This window comes from Peromyscus maniculatus, chromosome 11 (assembly GCF_049852395.1).
Source record: "Peromyscus maniculatus bairdii isolate BWxNUB_F1_BW_parent chromosome 11, HU_Pman_BW_mat_3.1, whole genome shotgun sequence".
In the NCBI taxonomy this organism is placed as follows: domain Eukaryota; kingdom Metazoa; phylum Chordata; class Mammalia; order Rodentia; family Cricetidae; genus Peromyscus; species Peromyscus maniculatus.
The window spans coordinates 42,160,296-42,184,337 of record NC_134862.1 but is presented as its reverse complement, the minus strand read 5'-3'; the positions used below and the strand labels follow the sequence as shown (position 1 = coordinate 42,184,337).

General features: G+C 49.4%; 1 protein-coding gene across 20 annotated transcripts in view; it reads left to right on the top strand.

Annotated features, from left to right (window-relative positions):
• The window catches only part of Nfasc (neurofascin), a 178,223-nt gene that overhangs the window by 112,630 nt on the left and 41,551 nt on the right, over nucleotides 1-24,042 (top strand). For 8 of the 20 annotated variants that reach the window (XR_001576149.3, XM_006993239.4, XM_015986751.3 and 5 more), the window contains 10 exons: nucleotides 360-410; nucleotides 6,736-6,847; nucleotides 7,252-7,436; nucleotides 8,502-8,633; nucleotides 17,583-17,726; nucleotides 18,455-18,566; nucleotides 18,870-19,036; nucleotides 19,426-19,573; nucleotides 20,653-20,777; nucleotides 22,860-22,904. Coding sequence is in view for 18 of the 20 variants with exons in the window: in XM_006993239.4 (XP_006993301.2) it covers nucleotides 360-410; nucleotides 6,736-6,847; nucleotides 7,252-7,436; nucleotides 8,502-8,633; nucleotides 17,583-17,726; nucleotides 18,455-18,566; nucleotides 18,870-19,036; nucleotides 19,426-19,573; nucleotides 20,653-20,777; nucleotides 22,860-22,904 (1,221 nt within the window). In the remaining 2 variants the exon portion in view is untranslated. The remainder of the gene's footprint in view (nucleotides 1-359; nucleotides 411-6,735; nucleotides 6,848-7,251; nucleotides 7,437-8,501; nucleotides 8,634-17,582; nucleotides 17,727-18,454; nucleotides 18,567-18,869; nucleotides 19,037-19,425; nucleotides 19,574-20,652; nucleotides 20,778-22,859; nucleotides 22,905-24,042) is intronic. The other 12 variants (XM_042258141.2, XM_006993240.4, XM_006993241.4 and 9 more) reach the window with 3 other exon arrangements.

Below are 24,042 nucleotides of genomic sequence, written 5' to 3'. Positions count from 1 at the left end.
TGGTTCAGAACCAGCCACAAGACCTGCAAGACACTAATCCTTCCCTCCTTTGTTCAAAATAGCGACGGACCAAGCAGAGTTCGAGCCTCATTCCTTTACTTCCAATATAACCCCGTTTTATTGTTGCCTTCTTTCGCAGGATTTAACCGTTTCGTTTCCCTTCAAGCTGCTTTGTGTTGCCTGTTCCCTACCAAGCGCGTTCCTTTTCCGCGTGCACCATTTTCTTTGGCAAAACCCCAAAGGGCTCTCTCCTCGGTTGCGATGTGGCTTTGCATTTCTGTTCTCTTCCTCCTCCTCATGTTTGCGCCCACAGCTGCTCTGGGCCTCCCTGTTTGCTCACCCTCTTTTGTTTATTGCAGACAACCCCTATAATGACTCGTCCTTAAGAAACCACCCTGACATATACAGTGGTGAGTCCGGGGAGTAACTTCTCCTGTCCTACCTAATCCACTTTGGCTAACTTGAACTGATACGGTGACATTAACCCCTGCTGGGTGGCAGAGCGGACAGCTGGCCAGGCAAGGTGCCGAAGGGACACCTCAGGACACTGCCCACCTGGAGCAAGGTGGCCAGCGCGGGAGTTTGGGGTGGCTCATATCGGAAGTGTCTCCTCCTTGTCCTTCCAATGTGCTAGTCTCAAAACTACCTTCTAAGAATTTAGCAAATAAAGCAGGGTAGATCTCCACAGAGGACTCTGCCGACTTAAGGATCAGCAACAGATGGATGGAAATTGGACTTTTGCATCCCTGTGTCCACATTATCTGAGAAACAACTTGAGAGGTCAGAGTTTTACGTCAGTTTACAGTTTCAGAGCGTTTTGGTCCTTCACAGTGGGGGAAGCAGGCACCGTAGCTCCATTCACTATCGGCAGGAGTATATGTAGAGACTGTTCACATCACAGCAGACTAGGGAGCAGAGAGCAAGGCAAGAACCAAGGTGCCCTTCAAAGGCCCACCTCTAGTTACCTACTCTTACCAGCTAGATCTCACCTCCTGAACGGTTCACCCGCCCTTAAAACAGCACCGTGAGCTGGGGAACAAGCATGGACCAGGGCAGGGGTACATTTCAGACTTAACCGTAACAGATGAGGTTTGATAATGGAGTCCACAGTTAGGAGGAAACGGGAGGTCCAGCTCCCACTGGTAGTGTAAAGAGCACAGACAGCTTTCATTGAGTTAACCCTTCAGTGTCTGGGTGTGAATTGCCTCTTTGTAACTGCACTTTACTTCCTGAGAGTATTGCATCTCAGCCAGGTCCCATATGTCTTCCGAGTTTTTCTAGAGGGCTGGAGAGATGGCTTAGCAGTTTAGAGCTCCGACTGCTCTTGCAGGGAATCCTGATTTAATTTCAAGCATCTACATGGTGACTTAGAACAATCTGTAACTCCAGTTTCAGGGACTCCGACACCCTCTTCTGGTCTCCACAGGTATCAGGCCGGCACACGGTGCACTTACGTACATGCAGGTGAAATACGCATATATGTAAAATAAAAATATGTACATCTTTTTTTAAAAAAGATTTAAGGTTTGCCTAGAAAATGAGATTAAGAATCCAGGCCAGAGTTCTCTTTCCAGGTAAGTATGAATGAAGTTGTCCCTCGCTGTCCCTGACCTCTGTACCGTTTCTCCTTTCTGGCAGTGTGTGCAAATCCAGTGCCCACCAGCCACGTCCGCAAGTCATGGGACGATCACAATGATTTGTATTTCTAACAAACCACAGCTGGCTGCTAGGTCTGATTAATAGGGGAACTGGCTATTTCCACACCTGAGCCTCCCCTCACTGTGGCTTAAGAATGCCTCATGTTCCCTGAGCAGCCATTGGACTCAGCATCCGCTGGCTTTGGCAAGGCAGCTGGTCCCATCATCAGCTATGGTTCTGAGCTGAGTTCAGGTCCCCAAGGGGATCTTTGGGAGCTCGAATGGGTAGGAATGTCTTTGCTGAGATGGCTAATATAAGCAATGATCAGTGTCTGGAGTGGAGGATGGGACAGGAAATGAGAGCCAAGGGAAAACAAAGGTTCCAACTTGGCACCAGCCGCAAAAACCACGCTGAGAATCTGCCAGAGAGATTTACTGCCCAAGGAAGCTGGGGCCTTTGTTAGATTCTGGGGATTATTTGTTTTCAAGATAATGGGGCCAGCCACTGTTGTGTCAAAAAGTCCCAGAGCACTGCTGTGGAATGTGCCTTTTTCTAAATTGAACCCCAAATATCTATTGTAGGAAGTGCTCTGACATCCAGAACATATCGGAGCCCTTGGAGGCCACCTGGCTCCAGTTCTTTGCTTTATGTAAAGCAGGGGATGTAGTTGTTTTATCCATGGGAGATGACTGGGTGATTTCAGCCATACATAACCCAGCTTGTCTCCAGGGGTCAGCTTTTTTTTTTTAAAGAAGAAAATAAGTGAGATTTGTGAGAATCACTCGGACTGTGGAAGCAACAGAGCCCACATAGAGACTGAACCCTGGGTCCTCAGTCTGCACCAGGACATGGCTGGCATAGCCTGATGCTCCTGGGAAGGACATAAAGTTAAAACGAGGCACATACTGAACACAGGACAACCAAGCTGACGGTTTTAGAAAGAAGGAAAAAACAAGGAAGTGAGGAAGTTCTTCCTGGGCGCACAGAGATGCCAGCCGGTGACAAACGCCCAGTGTACAGCTCTGTTTGGCTCTGAGATGTGGCATGTCTCTTTTCTAGCAGTAGGGCCACCCGGTCCTTTTGTTCTGTTCTGATGATCTGCACAGAGCTGGCATCCTCTGGACACGGGCCAGAAGCCACCCCAACCCCTCCGATGGGCAGAGAAAGCCACTTGTGTCTTGTCCCGGCCTGAAATCCGGTGGTTTTTAGCGTGTACGTGGAGGTGTACTGCCTTGCGTCAAAGCCAGTCTCCAGCACACACCACCAAGTAACACGGGGCAAGCCATTTAATGCCTTCGAACTTTGACTTCCTCTTCCGCCAAACAGGCCGATTACTAGCCTCAAAGACGGTCGTGAAAGTTAAAGAGGATCGTGTGCCCGTAGCCTGCTAAACGGCTGTGCACACTGACAGTGTTAATATATAACCCATTGTTGGATTTAAAGGGGAAGGTTTTGTGTGGACTGGATCGTATATAGGCCATCTGTTTCTAAATTAAGGGAGATGCGGAGAATTTGAAGAGAAGCCCGGGAGAGAAAGGCAGGCACACTTGCAGGAGGAGAGGTACTCCACAGGGAGAGAGAGGGATATTAGAGCACACTAGAGGTGTGAAAGCTGCCCAGATTGCTAGCTCCGCTAAGAACTGGGTAAGAGGAAAGAGCTGCAACGATTGCAGGCAAGGTTTGAGTGAAATGTATAGAAGAATTTTCCTAACAGCAAGACACACTAGACATTTCTAGACCGAGAGACGCCACCCCCCTCCCATACCTTTTGCTCAGCCATTCCTAGGGCCAGAACGATGGATGCGGTGCCAGGAAGCCTGCCTCACATGCCTCTGGTTCTTAGTTCTGAGAACCGAAGACAGCAGAGAGAATGCGGGTCCGGCTGCCGTAGAGAGCTGCGCTTGGCAAAGGTCCCGGATACAGCTGATGTGTCGAACCATTGTTCTGCCGGCAGGCGGCACGGAGAGAGGGAACGGCTAAGTTCGTCAGCACCTTAGACCTTTCTCAGTAGAAGACAGCCAGAAACTGTTCCTCATCCGACCCTCCAAGCCATTTTGATTAAAGTGGGGTCGCGCCCTGATGTCCCCTGACCAACCATCTGGCTCTGAAGATCCATGAGTCCTCTGAAGCCCCACAGCTTGCAAGAGGCAGCTTTTCTTGAATCTATGCAGCTTTGAGCCTGGCACCTGGATTCTGGAGTTCCTCGGTATCGGGGTACATCCCAACCTCCTCGGTATCGGGGTACACCCCAAACTGAAGACTGGAAATGGACAGTAGCATCCCTGCCTCCATGGTGAGAAGAGCGGTCCTATCTAAAGAGATATCTTTCACCACACAGAACTTGATGCAATAGTTACCTTCTTGGTCGTTACTGGTTCCTGTGTCTCCTCCAGGGAAAGAAACTAGGTACCCTCCCTCAGGAACAGGGGCTCCCAAAGTCACCAGCCAGGCTCTCTTCCTGAAGTGTCCATGTGATCCCTCCTGCACAGCCGACGTTTCCTCATAACCTTCCTTTAGCTCCAGCCTTCTCGTCTCTCTGTAAAGCGACTAGTCACCCTGATTCTTCTGCAAGATGCGCATACCCCTAAGAATCCAGCTGAGAGGCCTTGCAGCCTCCTCATCCCCACCCCAGCCTCTTCTCCAGCTTCATCAGTTGCCACCGTGGAGAGCTGGGATCTTAGCTGGTGAGGGAAATAGACCACAGAGGTCCGCAAGGACAAAACGCCTTTCTCCTTCACCTCTTGGCCTTTGGATTTGGGGTTATTAGAAATCTGTTCTGAATTTGCCCGTCAGAAATGGGGGCAGGTGGCATCTCCGGCTTCAGACAGAGAGTCAATTTAAAGTAACCCCCATGGCACAGCTCAGAATCCAAAACAGAGTGAACTTGTGAGCTTGGGGCAAGTCTGCCAACTTCATAGAAACGCAGTTTCCTCTGCTGGAAACAGAAGTGGTGTTGTCAAAATGGGTCGTGAGGATTCAACATGCTGGTGCTGCAGACCCCCCAGTCACGGCACTCGGCTCTTCTTAGATCTTACTGGGTGGTGGGGCTCCCTCTGACTTCCAGGGAGGGTATAGCCTTTCATTGACTTTGAACATGGCTCCTTTCCAGTCGCTGCTTCCTCCCCGAGATACTTCTGTGGTTTGGGAGCCCACATCCTACAAATGGGGTGCTGCTGTAGCTTTTCTCCGGTCACATTCCAGTGTGCCATGACGCCCAGAGCAGGGCTCTGTGCTAATCTGCCTGCTGCACATGCTCACTGTCCACCCAGACCCTGGGGCTTTGTGCTGTATGCTGTGGGGTGAATTAGGTGTCCGGAGGGTCGCAGGCTGGCTCCTGCAGACTTGTTTTCTTGTGTGGAGTGAGTGTGATGGCCGAGATGGGATCTTTTCCACCTCACCGTAGGGTTCGCAACTCTGCACAGACTCACCCACTTGATATGAACCTCCTGCCCTGGAATCTCCCTAACCTTTTGGTGCCCATGACTGTGTTTTCTTGGCTGGTTTTGGTGACTGTGTGATGGGGGTGGGAGGCAGCTGCTGCTTCCTGGATACTGAGAGCTGGGTGCTGCTAGGTCCACAGGTATGGACTGTAACCAACTAACCACTTAATGGATTAACCCTGCAGTGACCGCTGCTCCATATGTGTGTGCTGGTGTGATAGATGAAGACAGCTACAGACAGTGTTGGGGGGCAGATTGCCGCTTCCTTTCTTGTTTCCTCTCCCCTTTAACTTGTTTACCCCACAAATATTTACTGAGCATGTGCCCTGTGTCATGTGTCGTATTGTGCCAGTAGCCAGTGTGTGTTTAAACTTTCTCCCCTTGACGAAAAGATAAAAGATAGGTCAACTCTGAGAGATGGTTCCCAATGGCTAATGAAGAGAAGCTGAGCATCCCCGGGACAGGAGCCTCCCTGAGCCAGCCAGACACCTGCAGATGCAGCCCAGCTCCCATAGGAAACACACGTTACACAGTTTGGATCGCCAGCAGCCAGTCCTCACCCCACCAGCACCAGTTAAACCCAGAAGAATGCCCTCGTTCCCACTCCAGGCATCTCCAAGGGCTCCTAGCTCCCGTCAGCTCTGCCTTCCCTCCACTTCCCACCTGTCTGACTGAGCTTAAGACCCGTGGCAGCATCAGCTCATAGTCATCGTTCGGTCCTCACTGTCTTTCAGCAGTGAACTGCCTCCTCCAGCTTTCCTTTCGACTCGGGGTTTCCAGTTGGACAACTTGCTTTTCCTTTTACCCATTTCTCTAGAGTTAGGCAAAGAGTATAGGAAAGAAGCAAAATTCAGACAAGGTGAGGTCCGTTCTCCGTGGGTGCACCCTGAGTGCCATGGCCCCTTCTTCCATGGGGAACAGCCTGGTGACAGCATCAGTGCGTGGACCACTTAGCCTCCAAAACCTATATGGAAGATTGCTACCTCTCTCGTGGCTTGTTCCCGCCAAGTTGATCTGTTGGTCCCCTTCCCCCACCTCGGCTGCCGTTCCTCCCACCTACACCCACCCCCATTTCTCGTGCAGTTAGTCAAGAGTTAGGAGGCAGAGTGGGCTTGGCCCCGGAGAGCTCTCCGTCCGGTCTTCTCTCCTCATTCAGTCTCTTCATGTCTTTGCTACGCCATTAATAATTCTTCCCGCATGTCCACTGTGTACCTGGGGGTTTGTTGCTTCATCCCAGCTCCTTATCAGGGTCCCAAAGAGCAGGTTGCTTGTCCCGTGTCCCCAGTCTATGCCTTTTCTTTCTCCCATGTCCCTCTCTGGGGAGGATAGACTGGTGCTGAAATGCTACCTCAGTGGCCCCTCTCTCCCAACACAGATGACAGAGAATGGACCTCTCACTGCCTGCTAACCCTTCACTGCCTCAGATGAAGGGAAGGCTTTCCGGGCTCTTCTCAACAGAACCTGGAGCTGGTTACATACATGTGCTGGGTGGGGCCGAGACCCCAAGCTTCCAAATGTATTTCTTAAAGATGCCCAGATCCTGGGGGCGGCGTGGGCTGGAAGGACCCAGGAGTGGGGCATGACACTTCTCTCTAACCCAACAGTTTGGGCACACCTGGGCAGGAGGCTCAGGGAAGTTTGTCCTGTCTTGTTTCAGCCCGAGGAGTTGCCGAAAGGACGCCTAGCTTCATGTATCCCCAGGGCACCTCAAGCAGTCAGATGGTACTTCGTGGCATGGACCTGCTGCTGGAGTGCATTGCCTCTGGGGTGTACGTACAGTCTGCACCGTCTTCTAGCCCTGCTCCTGGAGGATGGGTGGGCATCAGTCTACACATTTGGAGGTGGCACACCAATGCGCAGGGAGAGGGAAGCAAGCAGCCCCGTGAGCGGAACGCTGTGTGTCTGTCATCCACGTCCCACTGTGGCTGTCTCCGCTTTGGGAAAAGAGAAAAGGCTAGGCATGCTGATCCCGTGGCACCTTAGCTCTGTCTTTCCGTGGAGTCCCTGTGGCCAAGCAGCCTCCTCTGTGTAGGAAAGCCCAGCTTTTAGAGGGTGTGCACCTCCCTCCTGGGCCCAAGTCCACTTTTAGGATATCTGAGTGTCAGGCTCTCTAAGACGACAAGGGCTACATTCAGTAACGAGCCCTTTATGTCCTGCTTGGTCCCTTCACCAGCCCAACACCAGACATTGCCTGGTACAAGAAAGGTGGGGACCTCCCATCCGACAAGACCAAGTTTGAGAACTTTAACAAGGCCCTGCGCATCACCAACGTCTCTGAAGAGGACTCGGGGGAGTATTTCTGCCTGGCCTCCAACAAGATGGGCAGCATCCGGCACACGATCTCGGTGAGAGTAAAGGGTACGTTGTGTGTATTTCTCATTATGATTATGTTGCCAGCCCCGAACGCACATATGACAGCCTTCCCTCTGTGGCGAGGAGGCAGAGGGAGTGGGGAACTTCCAGAGTAACGTGGCGGTGTCACCCCCGGGTGTGTGACTCTATGCACTCACGGGCATGTATGCTGAGGCTCTCTCTGCAAGTGACATCCCTCCCCGAGCCTCTTCTCTCATTCTGCATCCCCGTCTGTGACGTGTTGTCTTAGCCTCTGCTGTCTGTGTTGTATGCATGGTACTGTGCTTCTTCTGAAGGATGGGAATCATCATGGACGGAGTCATTTTCAAGCCACTCCCCCCGCCCCCCAAAGCAGACACAGACCGTCTGAGCGGTTGCGACACGAGAGCTCAGGCCTGTCCTTGTGGGTCCTGGCTATGTGATGGGCTGTGTGAGTCACATCTCAGCCCAGGTCTGCATGCAGACTGGGAGGTCGAGGGCTGAGGGCTGAGGGCTGAGTACAAGAACTTCCGGCATACGGTTGGCTCATCTTATGACCTTGCCTTCAGCACTATACACACACACAAGTGGGTTTTCATCCTGTTTGGTGAATAACAAGATTTTTTTTTTGAGACTTTAATCCAGAAATTTCTTTTCTCAGGAAAATCCATGTGTTCACAAAACTGTCCAAATAATGGAAGGGGTGAACGGCTAAGAACTGCTCTAACTAAAGTTCAGTGCCTAAAAGAAAGAAGTTCAGATCTTTCCTAGACCTCTGTTCTTATAACAACAGACTTCTAAAGGGTGCAACCAAGGGCTCCGTCAATACCTATGACCTCTCAGAGCTTCAGCCACTCGGTCCCTTGACAGCTCAGATGCAGCAGATCTAGATGAACCCTGGCATCCCTGTGTTTTAAAAGCCTGCTGGGGAATTCTAACAAGCAGACTGTTCCATGGGCTCGGCTAACCAGCTACCTGCAGACTGGGGGTGAAAGATCGGGGCTGGGACTTGGGGGTTACTCTCACACAGGAGCCCACCTGGCTTCTCGTGCCTAGCCTGTGCCATCTACCTCTGCCTGCCTTGTCTTTCAGCTGCTCCATACTGGCTGGATGAGCCCAAGAACCTGATCCTGGCTCCTGGTGAGGATGGGAGGCTGGTATGCCGAGCCAATGGGAACCCGAAGCCAACTGTCCAGTGGATGGTGAATGGGGAACCTTTGCAATGTGAGTCCCACTCCATTTGTTCCCTCCACCCTCCAGAGGTTTTGTTGGTAGGTTGGATGTCCCTGTAGTGAAAAAAATGAATGGCTCATTGGTGCTACTTCCAGAAGCTTCCTCTGCAGGCATCTCAGAGGTAGAGAAAGCCTTCCTTGTTCTTCTGAGAGAACAGGAAGATAAGTAGCCTGTGGTTATGTTCCTGTGTTTAGAGATTTCTGCTTCTTTGTAGTTTTCTTAATCTTTGCTTTCTGCCCAATAGCTCTAGAGCCCAATTTAGAGTCTGGGCATTGCACTGCATCTCAGGTTTGGGCTCTGAGTGGTCAGTAGGGCTTAGCAGATAAAAAGCCCATCTATTGTCATTAACCAATGATGGATCTGAGTCTTCCTCTCTAACAAGGACAAAAGGGTGGTGGTGGCGCATGCCTTTAATCCCAGCACTTGGGAGGCAGAGGCAGGCAGATCTTTGTGAGTTTGAGGTCAGCCTGGTCTGCAGAGCGAGATCCAGGAAAGGTGCAAAGCTACACAGAGAAACCCTGTCTCGGGGGGGAAAAAAAAAAAAAAGGCAGGTGTAGATGTAACTGTCTTGTTAAATAAGAAACACAGAGCCAAATTCAGAGTTAAAAGCCCAAGAGGTCAGAGCAGTAGTTAAGAGCTAGGAAACCCTTTCTTACCCCTCACTGCCGCTGCTGTCCTTCCTCTCTGCAAGAGAGCTACTTCCTGTGTGTTTGTCCTTTTTATTGACTTTCTGTTCTGCCTTCTCATTGGTTGTAAACCCAACCACGTTACCTCCTCATCACTGCCTGTCTATACAGACCTCCAGGTCTTCTATGGTTGGTATTGAGATTAAAGGTGTGTGTCTCCATGCTGGCTGTATCCTTGAACACACAGAGATCCGCCTAGCTCTGCCTGTCATGTGATCAGGATTAAGGGTGTGTGCTACCACTGCCAGACTTCTGCTATGGCTTGCTATTAGCTCTGACCCCTAGGCAACTTTATTTATTAACATACAAATAAAATCACATTTCAGTACAAATAAAATATCACCATATTTCTCCTTTTCTATTTTAATAAAAAGAAAAAAGGTTATAACTAATATAAGAAAAACTATATACAAAAGTACAATAACTATATACCATATATACAAGCAATAAATACCTAAAAAATGTCTAGTCCATTTGTATTTGACAAATTCAGAGAAAATAATTCCATTATCTATCCTATTTTGGTAAGTCCAAAATGTACCTAATTCACTTTCTATTCTAACTAATCTTCAACTATAACTAACTAATCTTCAACTATAACTAACTAATCTTCAACTATAACTAACTGGCAGGGTTATGTGACAATGTGAAAGACTGTAGCTGAACATGGGGAAGAACTTCCCCTTGAATGTTTTGGGGAAATTTTGATCCTGTCCAGATGGATTGAATAGGGGGTCCCCAGGACCCCTTTAAGCTGATGACCTTGGTCTGGTTTTCACATCATATTCTGTCCAGTTGTTTTACTTTTGAAATACCTAGTGATTTCCTTCTTCAAGGAGTTGGGGAACGGTAGTCAAGGATATCAACCAGTAGTGTGGAGACTCGGGCGGCGGCGGTGGCAGAAGGAAGCTGCCTCGATGTGATGCAGCTAAGGAGAAAAGTCGAGGGAAAGAGGTGTGAATGAGACACAGGAGCATCCGATGCTGACCAGATGCAGAGCACAGGCGGCAGGCAGCGCAGCCCAGGTCTCGAAGTGTGTACAGGGCACGGTAGTCTCGCCCTTAGTGACTGGCAGTCGACCTTATCAGCTGAGAATAACTGAAGTTTGAACGTCCCGAACCTGTGGTCAGTGGGTGGACCGAGCTCTGCAGCCGCCCATCTGGTCCATCCAACCACTAGACCTTCCCGGCCGTGACCACAGCAGGGAGGCTGAGGCCGGGAGGTGTGGAAAGAGAGCTCAGTGCCATGTCTGGGTCCCCCACTCAGTGTGCTGCGGAGATACATCCAGCCGGAACATTTCCCATCCCAGGGTACATAACTGTGGTGTCGGGAGGAGTGAAAGAACCCGCCCACAAACCACAAACCCTGGTCACCAGAGGTCCCTGGTTTGCAGAGAAGGGAGCTACTGAAGTGAAGACCACGCCGGCAGACGTAATTCTTCTCCTACAACAAGCTCAGCATCAATACAAATCACAGGGAAGACCAGGTTCCCAGCCCCAATCTATCCGGCGGATTTCAGCTTTCAAAGGCCCAGGGAGAAATTACTCTAACTCTTTTTGGCCCTCTGTATTTCTCTCTCTTTCTTTCTTTCTTTCTTTCTTTCTTTCTTTCTTTCTTTCTTTCTTTCTTTCTTTCTTTCTTTCTTTCTCTCTCTCTCTCTCTCTCTCTCTCTCTCTCTCTCTTTCTTTCTTTTTACCTACCTATCTACCTTCCTTCCTTCCTTTCTCTCTCTCTCTTTCCTTTGTCTTCACTTTAAGCCATTTTTTTACTTCGGTTTATTTTTTAAGCTTCTATGTTTTAATTCCTATTCTTCTTACATTTACTTGCATTTATCATTTATGCATTTTTTTGTTGCTGGTATTTTCTTTTTATTAGCCTCTTGTGTTTCCCCTGTTCCTTTTTTGTTATACCTTTCCTAGACTTTAACTTAGTTTTCAAATAAAGGCTGTGTGTGTGTGTGTGTGTGTGTGTGTGTGTTCACAGGTTCACACCTGTGAAGGTAAAAGCCAGAGGACAACTTTGAGTGTTCTTCATCAGGAGCCATCATTTTGCTTTTTGAGACAAGGTCTTTCATTGGCCTAGAATTTGCCGAGCAGAGTAGGCAGGCCAGCCAGGGAGCCTCAGAGACGCACCCGTCTCCGCCTCCACAGTGCTGGGATTATGAACATGCATCACTGTGTCTGGCTTTTTTACATGTACTCTGAGATCAAAGCAAGCAATTTACTAGTCAAGCAATCTCCTCAGCCCCAAACAAAGTCTTTTATGTTACGTTTTATTCCCTTTCTTACATCTGTCTCATTTTCTTTTCTTTTTTTTCCAGAGCTGAGGACCAAACCCAGGGCCTTGCACTTGCTAGGCAAGCGCTCTACCACTGAACTAAATCCCCAATCCTCTGTCTCATTTTCTTTTCAGACTTTTTCATTAGTGATCTTTATTTAGTCTCTTTTTCTTTCCTCATCCCCTTCCCAGCATTCTACTACGCTCCTTTTCTTTTTATTTTCCTCGATCTAACCTTGCTTTCTCGTATTTTCCCTTTCTTTACCTCATTCATTTACTGAATGGTACTGGGAATTGACCCCTTAAAAGCTCAATAAGACCAGGGTGGTGGTGGCGCACACCTTTGATCCCAGCACTTGAGAGGCAGAGATAGGTGGATCTCTGAGTCTGAGGCCAGCCTGGTCTACAGAGTGAGTTCCAGGACAGCCATGGTTGCAAAGAAAAATCCTGTCTTGAAAAACTAAAACAAACAAAAAAAATCTCAATAAGAAGATGGGCAAATGAAACCGGAGGAGCTATCAAAGCCGACAGATACGTAAGTCACAGCTCAGACCCACAAGAAACATGAAAAGCAGAATATGCTAACAGGACTCCCGCAAAGGATCATGATTCCTCGCTACTGAACTCAAGGCCATGAAATTAGGAAGTGCCAGATAAAAAATTCAAATGTTTACAGGTAAAGTGATCAGTGGCCTCAGAGAAGATTGAAACAAGCAGCTGGATGGCGTGAGGAAGGCAGCTCAGGATCACAGACGAAAGCCAGCAATATAGAGGAGGAAGTCAGAACAACACAGCAAAGTCAGCAAAAAAAGGAAGATCGAGGAGAGCGAGAGGTTTTTTTTAATGAAATAGAAATGTTGAAATGAAAAACTCAGCAAATCAAGTAAAATAACACAGTGGAAACGGTCAACAGACTACACCAAGAAGAAGGAAAACTATCAGGAACAGAAGGAAATGTCAAGGAAATCTTCATCCTAAAATTAAAAAGGAATAGCATGGCAACAACTTCCTGAAACCCTGAGATACAGTCAAGAGATAAACCTGAGAGTCCAAGATGCAGTAGAAAGAGCTGAGATAAAAACCAAAGGTATGGAGACTCCAGTCAATGAGATTATAGCAATAAAATTAAAAAGCTGTAAGAGAAAAATATCAACTCACAAACGCATCAGAATAAGTTCAGACTTCAATACAAACCCTTAAAATGACTAGGAAAGCATAGGTTAGTCTGCTTCCATCATTGAAAGTAAATTAACTGTCAACCGAAATTGCTGTGTACATCAAATTATCTTTTCAAATTCATGGAGAGGAACTGGTAATATGGTTCAGTCTGACAACCTGAATTTGATTTCACATGGTAGAAGAATAGCACCAATTCCTACAAGTTTTCCTCTGACCTCCAGATCTATGCATGGCCCATGCATACTCCCACACACACATTAAATAAATGTAAGAAGGGTATTAAAACAAATTCATGAAAAAATAAGGACATTTCAAGACAAGCACAAATTAAAGCAATTCTTGACCGCCACCCTACTCTGCAGAAATGCTCAAAGAAATCCTCAACACGAAGAATGAAGTCTCAATCAAGAGAGCTCAGAAAAGAATGTAACTTTCTCATACAGAATAGATGAATAAGGAAAACTCGGAAAAGATCCATCATGTCCAACACAGTAAACTAGCAAACTCTTAATACGAATGAAAAAAAAGCAAACAATAATTCCCTAGCCAGAAAAATAACCAACAAATTTCAGGAGTTATCAAACATCTCATTAATAATACTAAATGCAACTCAATTCATCAATTAAAAAAAAACCACAGCTCACTGACAAAGACACACTTAGGGTGAAAGTGAAGGACAGGAATTTGCCAAACAGAAGTTGAAAACAAGCTGGTGTAGCTATTCCCAAAGCTGATAAAGTACACTGAACGTCAAAATTGGTCAGGAAAGATCAAGGATGCCGCTACATACTAGTAAAGGGAACAGTCCATCAAGAAGAGAGAATGATTGTAAATATATATGTATTGAACGCTGGGGCTTCCAATTTCATAGAACAAGCACTCTGAGCATAAAGCAGCAGCTGGTTCCTGATACAGTGGTGGGCGACCATAATATCCCATCTCATCAATAGGTAGGCAGGCCATCCAGACTTAAAGTCAGTAAAGAAACTTCAGAGTTGATCCATACCCAAGATCAAATGGACTTGGCAGCCATTTACAGAACATTCCACTCAACAGCTGCAAAGTACACATTCATCTCTGCAATCCATGAAATTTTCACCAAAGTAAATCACATGTGATGCCATAAGAAAGTTATAACAATATAAAATAATTGAAACAGCTTCTTGTATCTTTTCCGAGTGCAGTGACATATGGCTAGAAATCAATAAGGAGAAAACCCACAGGGGCTCACAAATGCACTCTTGAATGAGCAGTGGGTCATTAAAGAAATCTGGGGGGAAAAAATTTTAAATTCTGAGAATCAAATAAAAACAAAAGCACAACTTCTCAGAATCTTGGAGATATAAGAAAGGCCAATCTAAGAGGAACATTCATAGCTATGACTTCTTATACCGAAAGACCTCACCTAAATCACACAAGGATGAACTTCAAGGTCTCAAGGGAAACAGAACAATCCAAACCCCAAAGTGGTAGATGGAAGTAATAAAAATCAGGGAAGAAACTCAGTGAAACAAAGAGTTGGTTCTTTGGAAAAAATAAATGAGATAGACAAATTTTTATCCAAATGAACCAAAAGGAAGAGAGGATACCAAAATTAATAAAATTAGAGCTAAAAGGGGGACATTACCACAGGTTTCAATGAGATCTAGAGGATACTTAGGAAATGGTTTAGAAAAACATATATGATTTGAAAAATCTAGAAGAAATGGGCCTAGATGCATATGACCTACCTAAATTAAAGCAAGAATGTATAAGCAACTTAAACAGATCCCAAAGAAGCAACAAGTTTGAAACTCTGGACCAGGCAAGATTTACGGCTGAATCTACCAGACCTTTAGGGAAGGACTAATACCAGTGCTCCTCAAACTGTTCATGGAGTGAAAAAGGAAGGAACACTACCAGACTCGCTCTATGAAGCCAGCATTACTCTGATATCAAACTTGAAGGGGACGCACACACACACACACACACACACACACACACACACACTCACACACTCACACACTCACACACTCACACATACACACGAACTATAAAGCTGGGCATGATCGATTACTCAAGAACCTGAGACAGGAGGATTGGCTGTGTTTTAAGGCTAGCCTGGACTACTTGGTGAATTCTAGGCTATCCTGGGCTATTGAATGAGACTTTTCCTCAACAAGAAAAAATATACAGAGGGAGACCGATTTCCCTAATAAACATAGATGAAAAAAATTATCAATTATCAACAAAACAAGCTATACCATTCCTGATCACACGTATACTCAGAGGAATCTAAGTCAGCACACCACAGAGATGCTTGCAGATTCATGCCTTTGCTGCACTGTTCACAACAGCCAAAAGACAGAAGTGGCCTCCTTGCCCCTCCACAGATGAACAGATAGAGACTAACACGGTGCCTAGACACAAGGGTGTTTTGTTCTGACACAGAGAAGAACAGCCGTTCGCATCATGTTAAGTGAAATAAGCCATGCTGAGATCGCGGTGCCGTGTTTTCTCGTGTGTGGAATCTGGGCTTGCATATGAATACGCATACACACACACACACACACACACACACACACACATATCAAGGACACAAAAGTAGAAGTCTGTGAAAGTGATTTAAAAGGAAGGGAGGGGAGGTACGAGAGGGAAATAGGAGGAGGGGGGAAGACAAAGATCGCACATAGCTGAGTAACTAAACACAAGTATATGTGATGTGAAAGCAGAACGGAGGCTGTGGGGAGGAAACCAAGAGGAGCAGGAGCACAAGAGGCTGGGAGGACAGCTGGGGGAGAGTCTGATCAAAGTTTATTGGTGTGTATACATGAGAATATCGTCCCATGATTTCCTTTGCTAAGTAGAAAAATCATTTTAAAACAGGAAAGGAAAAGGAGCAGGTGGAGAAGCGGAGACAGGGAGGCAGCTTGCTAGGTGCCATGTCTGTGCCCCTTCAAACACGGTGGGTGAGGAGACTGGGCTCTGGATCGCAGGAGGCCACCAGAGGCGGGGAGCTGCGGACTGCATTGGGCTGCAGAGGGCTTGCACCTGCTAAGACGGAATCTGCAGCTATCCGCAGAGACTCATTACCCTGCCAGGAGCAGAGACGTAGCCACAGCCCTCTGGCCGCAGTCTTCTGACCTCGTAGGCTTTGGAGGAAGCAGGCAGTGGTGGCACCACCTTGTAGCACTGTGCTGTAGACGCTGATCCTCGGCCCTGAGGTCATCTGTCAGCCTCTGCAAGAGGTGCCAAGGAGAGGTGACTGGCGGGGAAATTGGGTTTATGAAACTGTTCAGGTTAGGGGGTGTTCAGATTGGTGGTGCCACCTCCCAGGTGCCTTTTTGCTGAGTAGATCCCAGGGTAGATAACTAGGACATGGACCGTGCCTTATTTTGCCTTCTGCTGAGTCCCCTGATTCTCTATCTGTTGAGTGGCGCCGTAGGGCCTGAGTCCTTTTTTTTTTTTTTTTTAAGGTCTAAGAAATCCCAGTGAATTCACAGCCTCAGCGAGCCAAAGCATTTGCTCCCAAGTCCAGATATTTCCAGTGGTTACAAACCATACAAGTACATACATGTACATAGTGACTGTTGTTTACACTTTGAGGAAGTTTTTGTTTTATGGCCCCTCCTTTTCCTTCCCCTCATTCTTCCTTCTCATGGGGAGGATAGGAATGATGCTCCCCCAGAAGGGATGTGTTTCTTGATGTGTCCCAAGTCCCAGAGTGACACATGGGCAGAACCACAGCTCCTGAGAGCTGGCAACACCAGGAGAACTATAGGCAAGAAGGGCCCCTCTGTGTAGGCTACTTTTCTTTTCTTTTTCTTTTTTCTTTCTTTCTCTCTTTCTTTTTTTTTTTTCCGAGACAGAGTTTCTCTGTGTAGCTTTGCACTGGATCTCATGCTGTAGACCAGGCTGGCCTTGAACTCACAAAGATCCACCTGCCTCTGCCTCCCAAGTGCTGGGATTAAAGGTGTGCGCCACCACCGCCCGGCAGCTACTTTTCTTAGGAAGACCTTTTTTTTTTTTTTTTAAACAAGCACGAAGACTCAGTTTGCATGAAGCTCTGGCTGGTGGGCAGCTTTTTGGTGAGAGAGTTTCTGCCCAGAGGATGGGAAGATGGCGGGTTTGGGCTCTTCGGATGTTGCTGTATTCTTGTCCATGTACATTGGATTAAAATCATAATGAATGAATGTCTGGCACAGTGACTTACTCATGTCTGTAATCCCAAGTATTGGGAGGCTAGGGCAGGAGGATTGCCATGAGTTTAAGGGTAGTCTGGGCTGCATGGTAAGTTCAAGGTCAGCAAGAACTACATAACAAGACCTTGTCTCAAAAAACTAATTAAATAAATCGAGTGAAAACAACAGCAGGATTTCTGGGCCTTCCACTACTCACTATATACCTGTATGAAAAGCCTCAGGATACTGCCACAAGACTCCATGAGGTGATGGGTTGTCCCACAGACCAGGATCTGAAGCAAACGGTGTGAACAATGGTGACTGGAGGGGTAGTTAGATTCCTATTTCCAAAGCTAGTTTTCCATAGCTCATATCTTCGACCGCAGCTGCCCAGCTGTTGCTTGAATCAAGCAAAGATTCAGATTCCATCCAGATGATGGATGGAGAAACGAACTCCCAGAGGGCCCAGGTCACATGGTTCGGCAGTGCTGAATCTGGAAGCCGGGTCTGCCTGGGTCCACCCAGCCGCCTCTTCCACAGAACCCTCAGCATATGTGGGACCCTGTCCAGAGCCCTGCACGCCTCTCGCTCTGCCTGGCTCCATTTCTTATGGGAAACTTCTTTTTTTTCACCTGTAGCGGCACCACCCAACCCCAACCGTGAGGTGGCTGGAGACACCATCATCTTCCGGGACACTCAGATCAGCAGCAGGGCAGTGTACCAGTGCAACACATCCAACGAACACGGCTACCTGCTGGCCAATGCCTTCGTCAGTGTGTTGGGTGAGCATACTCGCATGCGGTCTCTGCCCACTGGCAGTGGGGGTCTTCTTGGGGTATAGTGATGCCGTGAGGTACATTTTCCTCTCTGGAGCCTAGGCATGCCGGGCAGGCGTGGAGACCTGTGGAGCATGAAGGTGGGGTTTGTGGGGAGAATGGAGCATTTGCACTCCACCAATCCAGATGATCACAGGGCTCATTCCGTCAGAGAAGTTGGGCAGGAAGTGCTTCCGAGCGCGGTTGCTGTGCTTCTTGAGCAAGGAGAGGGCAGTGGGAACCGGTAGATACAAGATGTCTCAGAGCTGTGGAGGATCAGCCAGGAAAGGCTCCAAAGCTACACAGAGAAACCCTGTCTCAGAAAACAAAACAACAACAACAACCAAAAGCTAGTTTGGATGTGAGGCAGATGGAGGACAGGCAGATGGATAAACTCCCTCCTCACAAGGGTGTCCTATCCTTTGTAACATGATTGTGGTCTACAAATGTGTCGGGCAGCATTTGTAATGATCCTGGGACACCTGAACCCCAGGGGCTGTAGGTTGGGCAGTTTCCCTTAGACGAGCCTTGTAAAAGAAAGGGGTGGATCCGGGTATCTAGGCAGGGTGGATCCGGGTATCTAGGCGTCTGGAAAGCCGCTGTAAGGGGGGAAGCATATTGTGGTGACACCGGGGACGGAGGGGAAGGGTTGTGCTCCCCACCCATCTTGGCGAATTGGCCCTCTGCGGTTTCAGACGTGCCCCCTCGGATGCTGTCTCCCCGGAACCAGCTCATCAGGGTGATCCTTTACAATCGGACATGGCTGGACTGTCCATTCTTCGGGTCTCCCATCCCAACACTCCGATGGTAAGTCCCGGGAGACCAGATCTGCCCAGCGGGAGTCATCTGTCTCTTTGCTCCCGTCTGCCCTGTAGGGATCTTTAGACCATCTGGGTGGACCCCCCCCCCCCCCCCGCCCCATATTGTTCAGAGAGGAGCTGAGTCTCTCCAGAGCCAGCTAGTGGCTACAGGCGGAGCCTGCAAGCACTCAGGACTCCATGTGTCCGCCTCAAGCCTCCCAGCCCGCCCCCCCACCGTGGACTCTGCTGCTTCCTAGCTCCCTGGGGCCAGTCCTTTCTCAGTATGCTGTGTTCGCTGCTCTGTTGTGAGGTTTAAGAATGGGCAAGGAAGCAACCTGGACGGTGGTAACTACCACGTCTACGAGAACGGCAGTCTGGAAATCAAGATGATCCGCAAAGAGGACCAAGGCATCTACACCTGTGTGGCCACCAACATCCTGGGCAAAGCTGAAAACCAAGTCCGCCTAGAGGTCAAAGGTAAGCAAGGGCGTCCACGGGTGAGAGTTCAGGTGGGACAGGGAAGCTGTGCTCACAGGTATCCACAGGTGTAGGTACAGTAGGAAATGCCCCTGCCTCAGGTCTGGTGGGCGCCACACATGTCCTGTCAGTGACTCCAGCTGACTGAAGTGTGGGAACACCCAAGCCGCTTCTCAGCCTCCTCTGGAAGCTCACCTCTTCCCCTCACCACGGATTTCTGAGCCAGAGGGCTATTTGGGGATTTTGATTACCTCCCCTGCCCCCCCCACCACACACACACACACACACTGTGTTTGACACCTCAGGGTCAGGCATGTCGCACTGCATGGCCACCTCGGGGCCGGTGGGCAGAGGAGGGGTCCGTGCCAGCATCCCAATTGTCTTCCCAGACCCCACCAGGATCTTCAGGATGCCTGAGGACCAGGTGGTCAAGAGGGGCACCACGGTGCAGCTGGAGTGTCGCGTGAAGCATGACCCCTCCCTGAAGCTCACGGTCTCCTGGCTGAAGGACGATGAGCCACTCTACATTGGAAACAGGTTTCTGCTCTCCGTCCCGACTCCTGGCACACGTTTAGGAGGGCGTCCGCTCTTGCTTGCTCTGTCACCAGAAGGGGTGACCGCCTTGGCGACCCTTTCCTCGGGGGCAGTCCCAGGAACCACGCTTCCTCTCTCTTATCTACCTTTTGCGCTCTCCTTCACCTCTTCTCTCCCACCTTCTCGTCTCCTCACCCCTTCTCTTCCTTTTCTTCCTCCCTTCCTTTATATCTCATTTTCTTTTCTCCCTGCCCTATGTCTGTCTCTCTCCTGCATTCCATGCTCCGGTCCCTTCAGCTCTGCGTGTGGTGCCCCTTCTCGCCAGTAGAGGGCAGGTCTGGCCCTAGCTACCACATCCAGTGCAATGCCTGATGGGTCTCAGCTCCTAGCTCTTCTGGGTGCTTTGACGGTACCCCATCTGCACCTCCCACACCAGTTTGGACTTTGTGTATGGGTAGGACTCGGGTGCTGATCGTATTGAAAGGTCCCCTGGGTGTTTTTTTAAGGTGCAGTCCGCATGGAGAACCGCTGATCCCTACCTCCCTTCCTGGGGCTCTCCTTGCTGTACCCCTTCTCGGCAGTAAGGCACCATCCATTCCCACTCTCACCCAGCTTCGTGCCCCCCCACTCTGCACCCCGCCTGTGTGCGTGCACGGGCGTCCAGCACCCACTGGCACCGAAAGTTCGACTGCGATCTTGTATTGCTCTGGGATGCCCCTCCCTCTGGTGGAAACAGGTCAGAGCAGCCCAGGGACAGAGCACCAGGACTGGGACATAGGACAGAACACATGTAGGGGAAGAGAAGCCACACCAGCCTGTCTTGGGTGTGTCAGGGTGATGGTACCTTAACCTGGGAAATGTGTGCAGCACAAGAAAGGCTCACCGATGGGGACAGTGTGGATGCTGAGGAGCATCCCATCCACTCTCTCTTCCCTCAAGGGAGCCATGGCTCCCACCTGGCCCTGCCACCTCCTTTATCTTCCTTTTCACCGTCCCCTTGTGGGAAGAAAGTACCAGCTATGCGCAGTGTGGGAGCCGCCCTCCTGCCAGCCTCCTGCCAACCTCAGCCTGGCGCCTTGCAGGATGAAGAAGGAGGAGGACTCCCTGACCATCTTCGGCGTGGCAGAGCGGGACCAAGGCAGTTACACGTGCGTGGCCAGCACCGAGCTGGACCAAGACCTGGCCAAGGCTTACCTCACTGTTCTAGGTAATGGCCACCACCCACATCCGCACGGACAGCCCTTCTCCCTGCTTCCCAGCAGCCGGAGTAGCTGTGAGCGCTGGGCGGTCCCCGGGGGATGCCTAGTGAGCAGCAGTCAGGTGCAAGGACCTCTTCAGGTCTCTGGATTAGGAGGCTGCCGCTCTCCAGCCAGCCGAGGAGGACGATTTGGAGTTGGCTCCTGAGTGAGGTCCTTGACCCGAAAGCTGAAAGGTGTGGAATGGCAGAAAGTGGGGTGACTTCCTCTTCTGCTCTCCTACAGCTACCTCCACACCCCCCAGTTGACTAAAGCCACCGCACAGCAATGCTAGACCAAGGGGTGTGTGTGTGTGTGTGTGTGTGTGTGTGTGTGTGTGTGTGTTGTATATATGATGAGTGGTGTTTGTGGTCTGTGTATGTGCTTGGGGTGTGTGTGTGTGTGTGTGTGTTTGGTGTGTGGTGTATATGTGGTGTAGTGTGTGTTGTGTGTGTGTGTTGTGTATGTGGTGTGTGTTGTATGTGGTGTGTGTATGTGTTTGGTGTGTATGTATGGTGTGTGTGGTGTATGTGGTGTGTGTTGTATGTGGTGTGTGTATGTGTTTGGTGTGTATGTATGGTGTGTGTGGTGTATGTGGTGTGTGTGTGTGTGTGGTGTATATGTGGTATGTGTGTGTGTGGTGTATATGTGGTGTGTGTGTGTGTGTGTGGTGTATATGTGGTGTGTGGGTGTAGTGTAGTGTGGTGTGGTGTGTGTATATATGTGTGTGTGGTGTGTGTGTGTGTGGTATATATGTGGGGGGTGTATATGTGGTGTGTGTGTGTGTGTGTGTGTGTGTGGTGTATATGTGGTGTGTGTGTGTGTGTGTGGTGTGTGTGTGTATGTGTATATGTGTGTGTGGTGTGTGGTGTGTGTGTGGTGTGTGTGTGAGTGTGTGTGTGTGTGTGTGTGTGGTGTATATGTGGTGTGTGTGTGTGTGGTGTATATGTGGTGTGTGTGTGGTGTATATGTGGTGTGTGTGTTTGTGTGTGTGGTGTATATGTGGTGTGTATGTGTGTGTGTGTGGTGTATATGTGGTGTGTGTGTGTGGTGTATATGTGGTGTGTGTGGTGTATATGTGGTGTGTATGTGTGTGTGTGTGTGGTGTATATGTGGTGTGTGTGTGTGGTGTATATGTGGTGTGTATGTGTGTGTGTGTGTGTGTGTGTGGTGTATATGTGGTGAGTGTGTGTGGTGTATATGTGGTGTGTGGTGTATATGTGGTGTGTGTGGTGTATATGTGGTGTGTATGTGTGTGTGTGTGTGGTGTATATGTAGTGTGTGTGTGTGTGTGGTGTATATGTGGTGTGTGTGTGTGTGTGTGTGTGTGTGGTGTGTGTGTGTGTGGTATATATGTGGTGTGTGTGTGTGTGTGTGGTGTATATGTGGTGTGTGTATATATGTGTGTGTATGTGTGTGTGTGTGTGGTGTATATGTGGTGTGTGTGTGGTGTGTGTGTGTGTGTGTGGTGTATATGTGGTGAGTGTGTGTGGTGTATATGTGGTGTATATGTGGTGTGTGTGCTGTATATGTGGTGTGTGTGTGTGGTGTATATGTGGTGTGTGTATATATGTGTGTGTATGTGGTGTGTGTGCACTTCCCGCCCTTCTCCAGCTCTCTCCTCCCAGCTGCCCCGGGTTTTGGTGGCATGTCACACTGTGCCGTTTCACACTGAACGAAATGACCCCGCCCCTTCCTGCTGTGTGCCCAGGCTGGACCACAAACATCAAACATCGTGAACAGAAGAGAAGGCGGCCACCCCTTTCCAGGGAGGCAGGTCCTCTGCTGTCACCTGCAGGGAGGTCACACTTGCTGGCCACGATGGGCCCAGATATGTTGATATATCTGGACAGGAAGAAAGCGCCCTCTAGGCCATGGAAGAGACACAAGGCGTCATCTGGGAGCGGGGACTGTCTGTGGAAGGGAGGGTGCAGCCTTGCTTGGGGCCCCCACAGCACACAGACAGCTGCAAAAGCCTCATCTATCCGTTCCCATCCTAGAACTCTCTAACCCTGCTAACCTGCTAACCTGGATAACCCATCTTACTGTTGCAGCTGACCAGGCCACTCCAACTAACCGTTTGGCTGCCCTACCCAAAGGTAATTGGTACTAATGGGGGCTCTGGTGCCCAGGGGTGGAATCTGGAAGAGGAATCACGAGAAGACTGCACATTACAGGCTGGTGGACAACGCTCCACCTGCCCCACACGTGACCCCTGGCCCTCAGGAACCCGCAGCCTCATGCATCCCTGGACCATATCACAACCCTGCCCTGGGCTCCTTCTGCAGGCCAGACCACCAATTATCTCCTTTCCTTCCACGCCACTCAGCCCTCCTTGAGGCCCCTGCTGTCTGCCCCTGGCCACACCCCGGAAGTGCCTAATGGCCAGTCAGGAAGGCTGCGTCCTCAGAGTATCCCCTACAGGCTCATCAATTTATAGACGGCCACACATCTACTGCTGTGCACCTGTGTGTACTCCCTCCCTCAACACCACACACACACACACACACACACACACACACACACACACACACACACACACAGAAATGTGAACTTAAGTGACACACTGTCTACGTCTTCCCAGTACCAGCCAAAACATAATAGCTGGTTCGGGGAGGTAAAATATGGGGAAAATTGGTCTACCTACATTCTATGGCTGGATGACTCTCCCAAAGCCAGGACATGTTGCTACTCATTAGAACCGCTCCCCCCCCTCCAAGGATTTGTCTCCCTTCTTCCTATGTGGATGCCTCTGGCCCCCTCCGTTTTTCTCCCTCACTTAACCCAAACTAAGTCTCGTCCTGCTGGGCCTGGTCTCCCTTTGTACCCTCTCCACTTCCCTCGTCTATCTGCCCTGCTCAGCACTGCAGAGCTCTCCTGGGCTCCGGTCCAGAGAAACAAGGCGTAATTATGAGAAATGAGGTGACCCTGTACCTCCCCGAAGTCTCTCTTATGGAAGCAGCAGCCTTCCCCAAAGTATGGGTTCTAAAAGATCCGAAGAAACAGGATGAAGTGGCCCCTGTTCCCTCTACCCTGCCTGATCCTCCTTGTTCCAGTCTCTGATATTCTTGGTTCTTCCTGGAGGGAAGGGGGTGGTTCCTGCCCTGGCCCTCCGGGGTAGGCTGGGATTTGATCTGCTGGCAGTAGAGACCTGAGCCCCTCAGGGACCCTGTCCAGCACTAGTACTACCTACCCCAGGGAGAGGGACTGCCTGCCAATCAGGAGCTCAGAGTGACA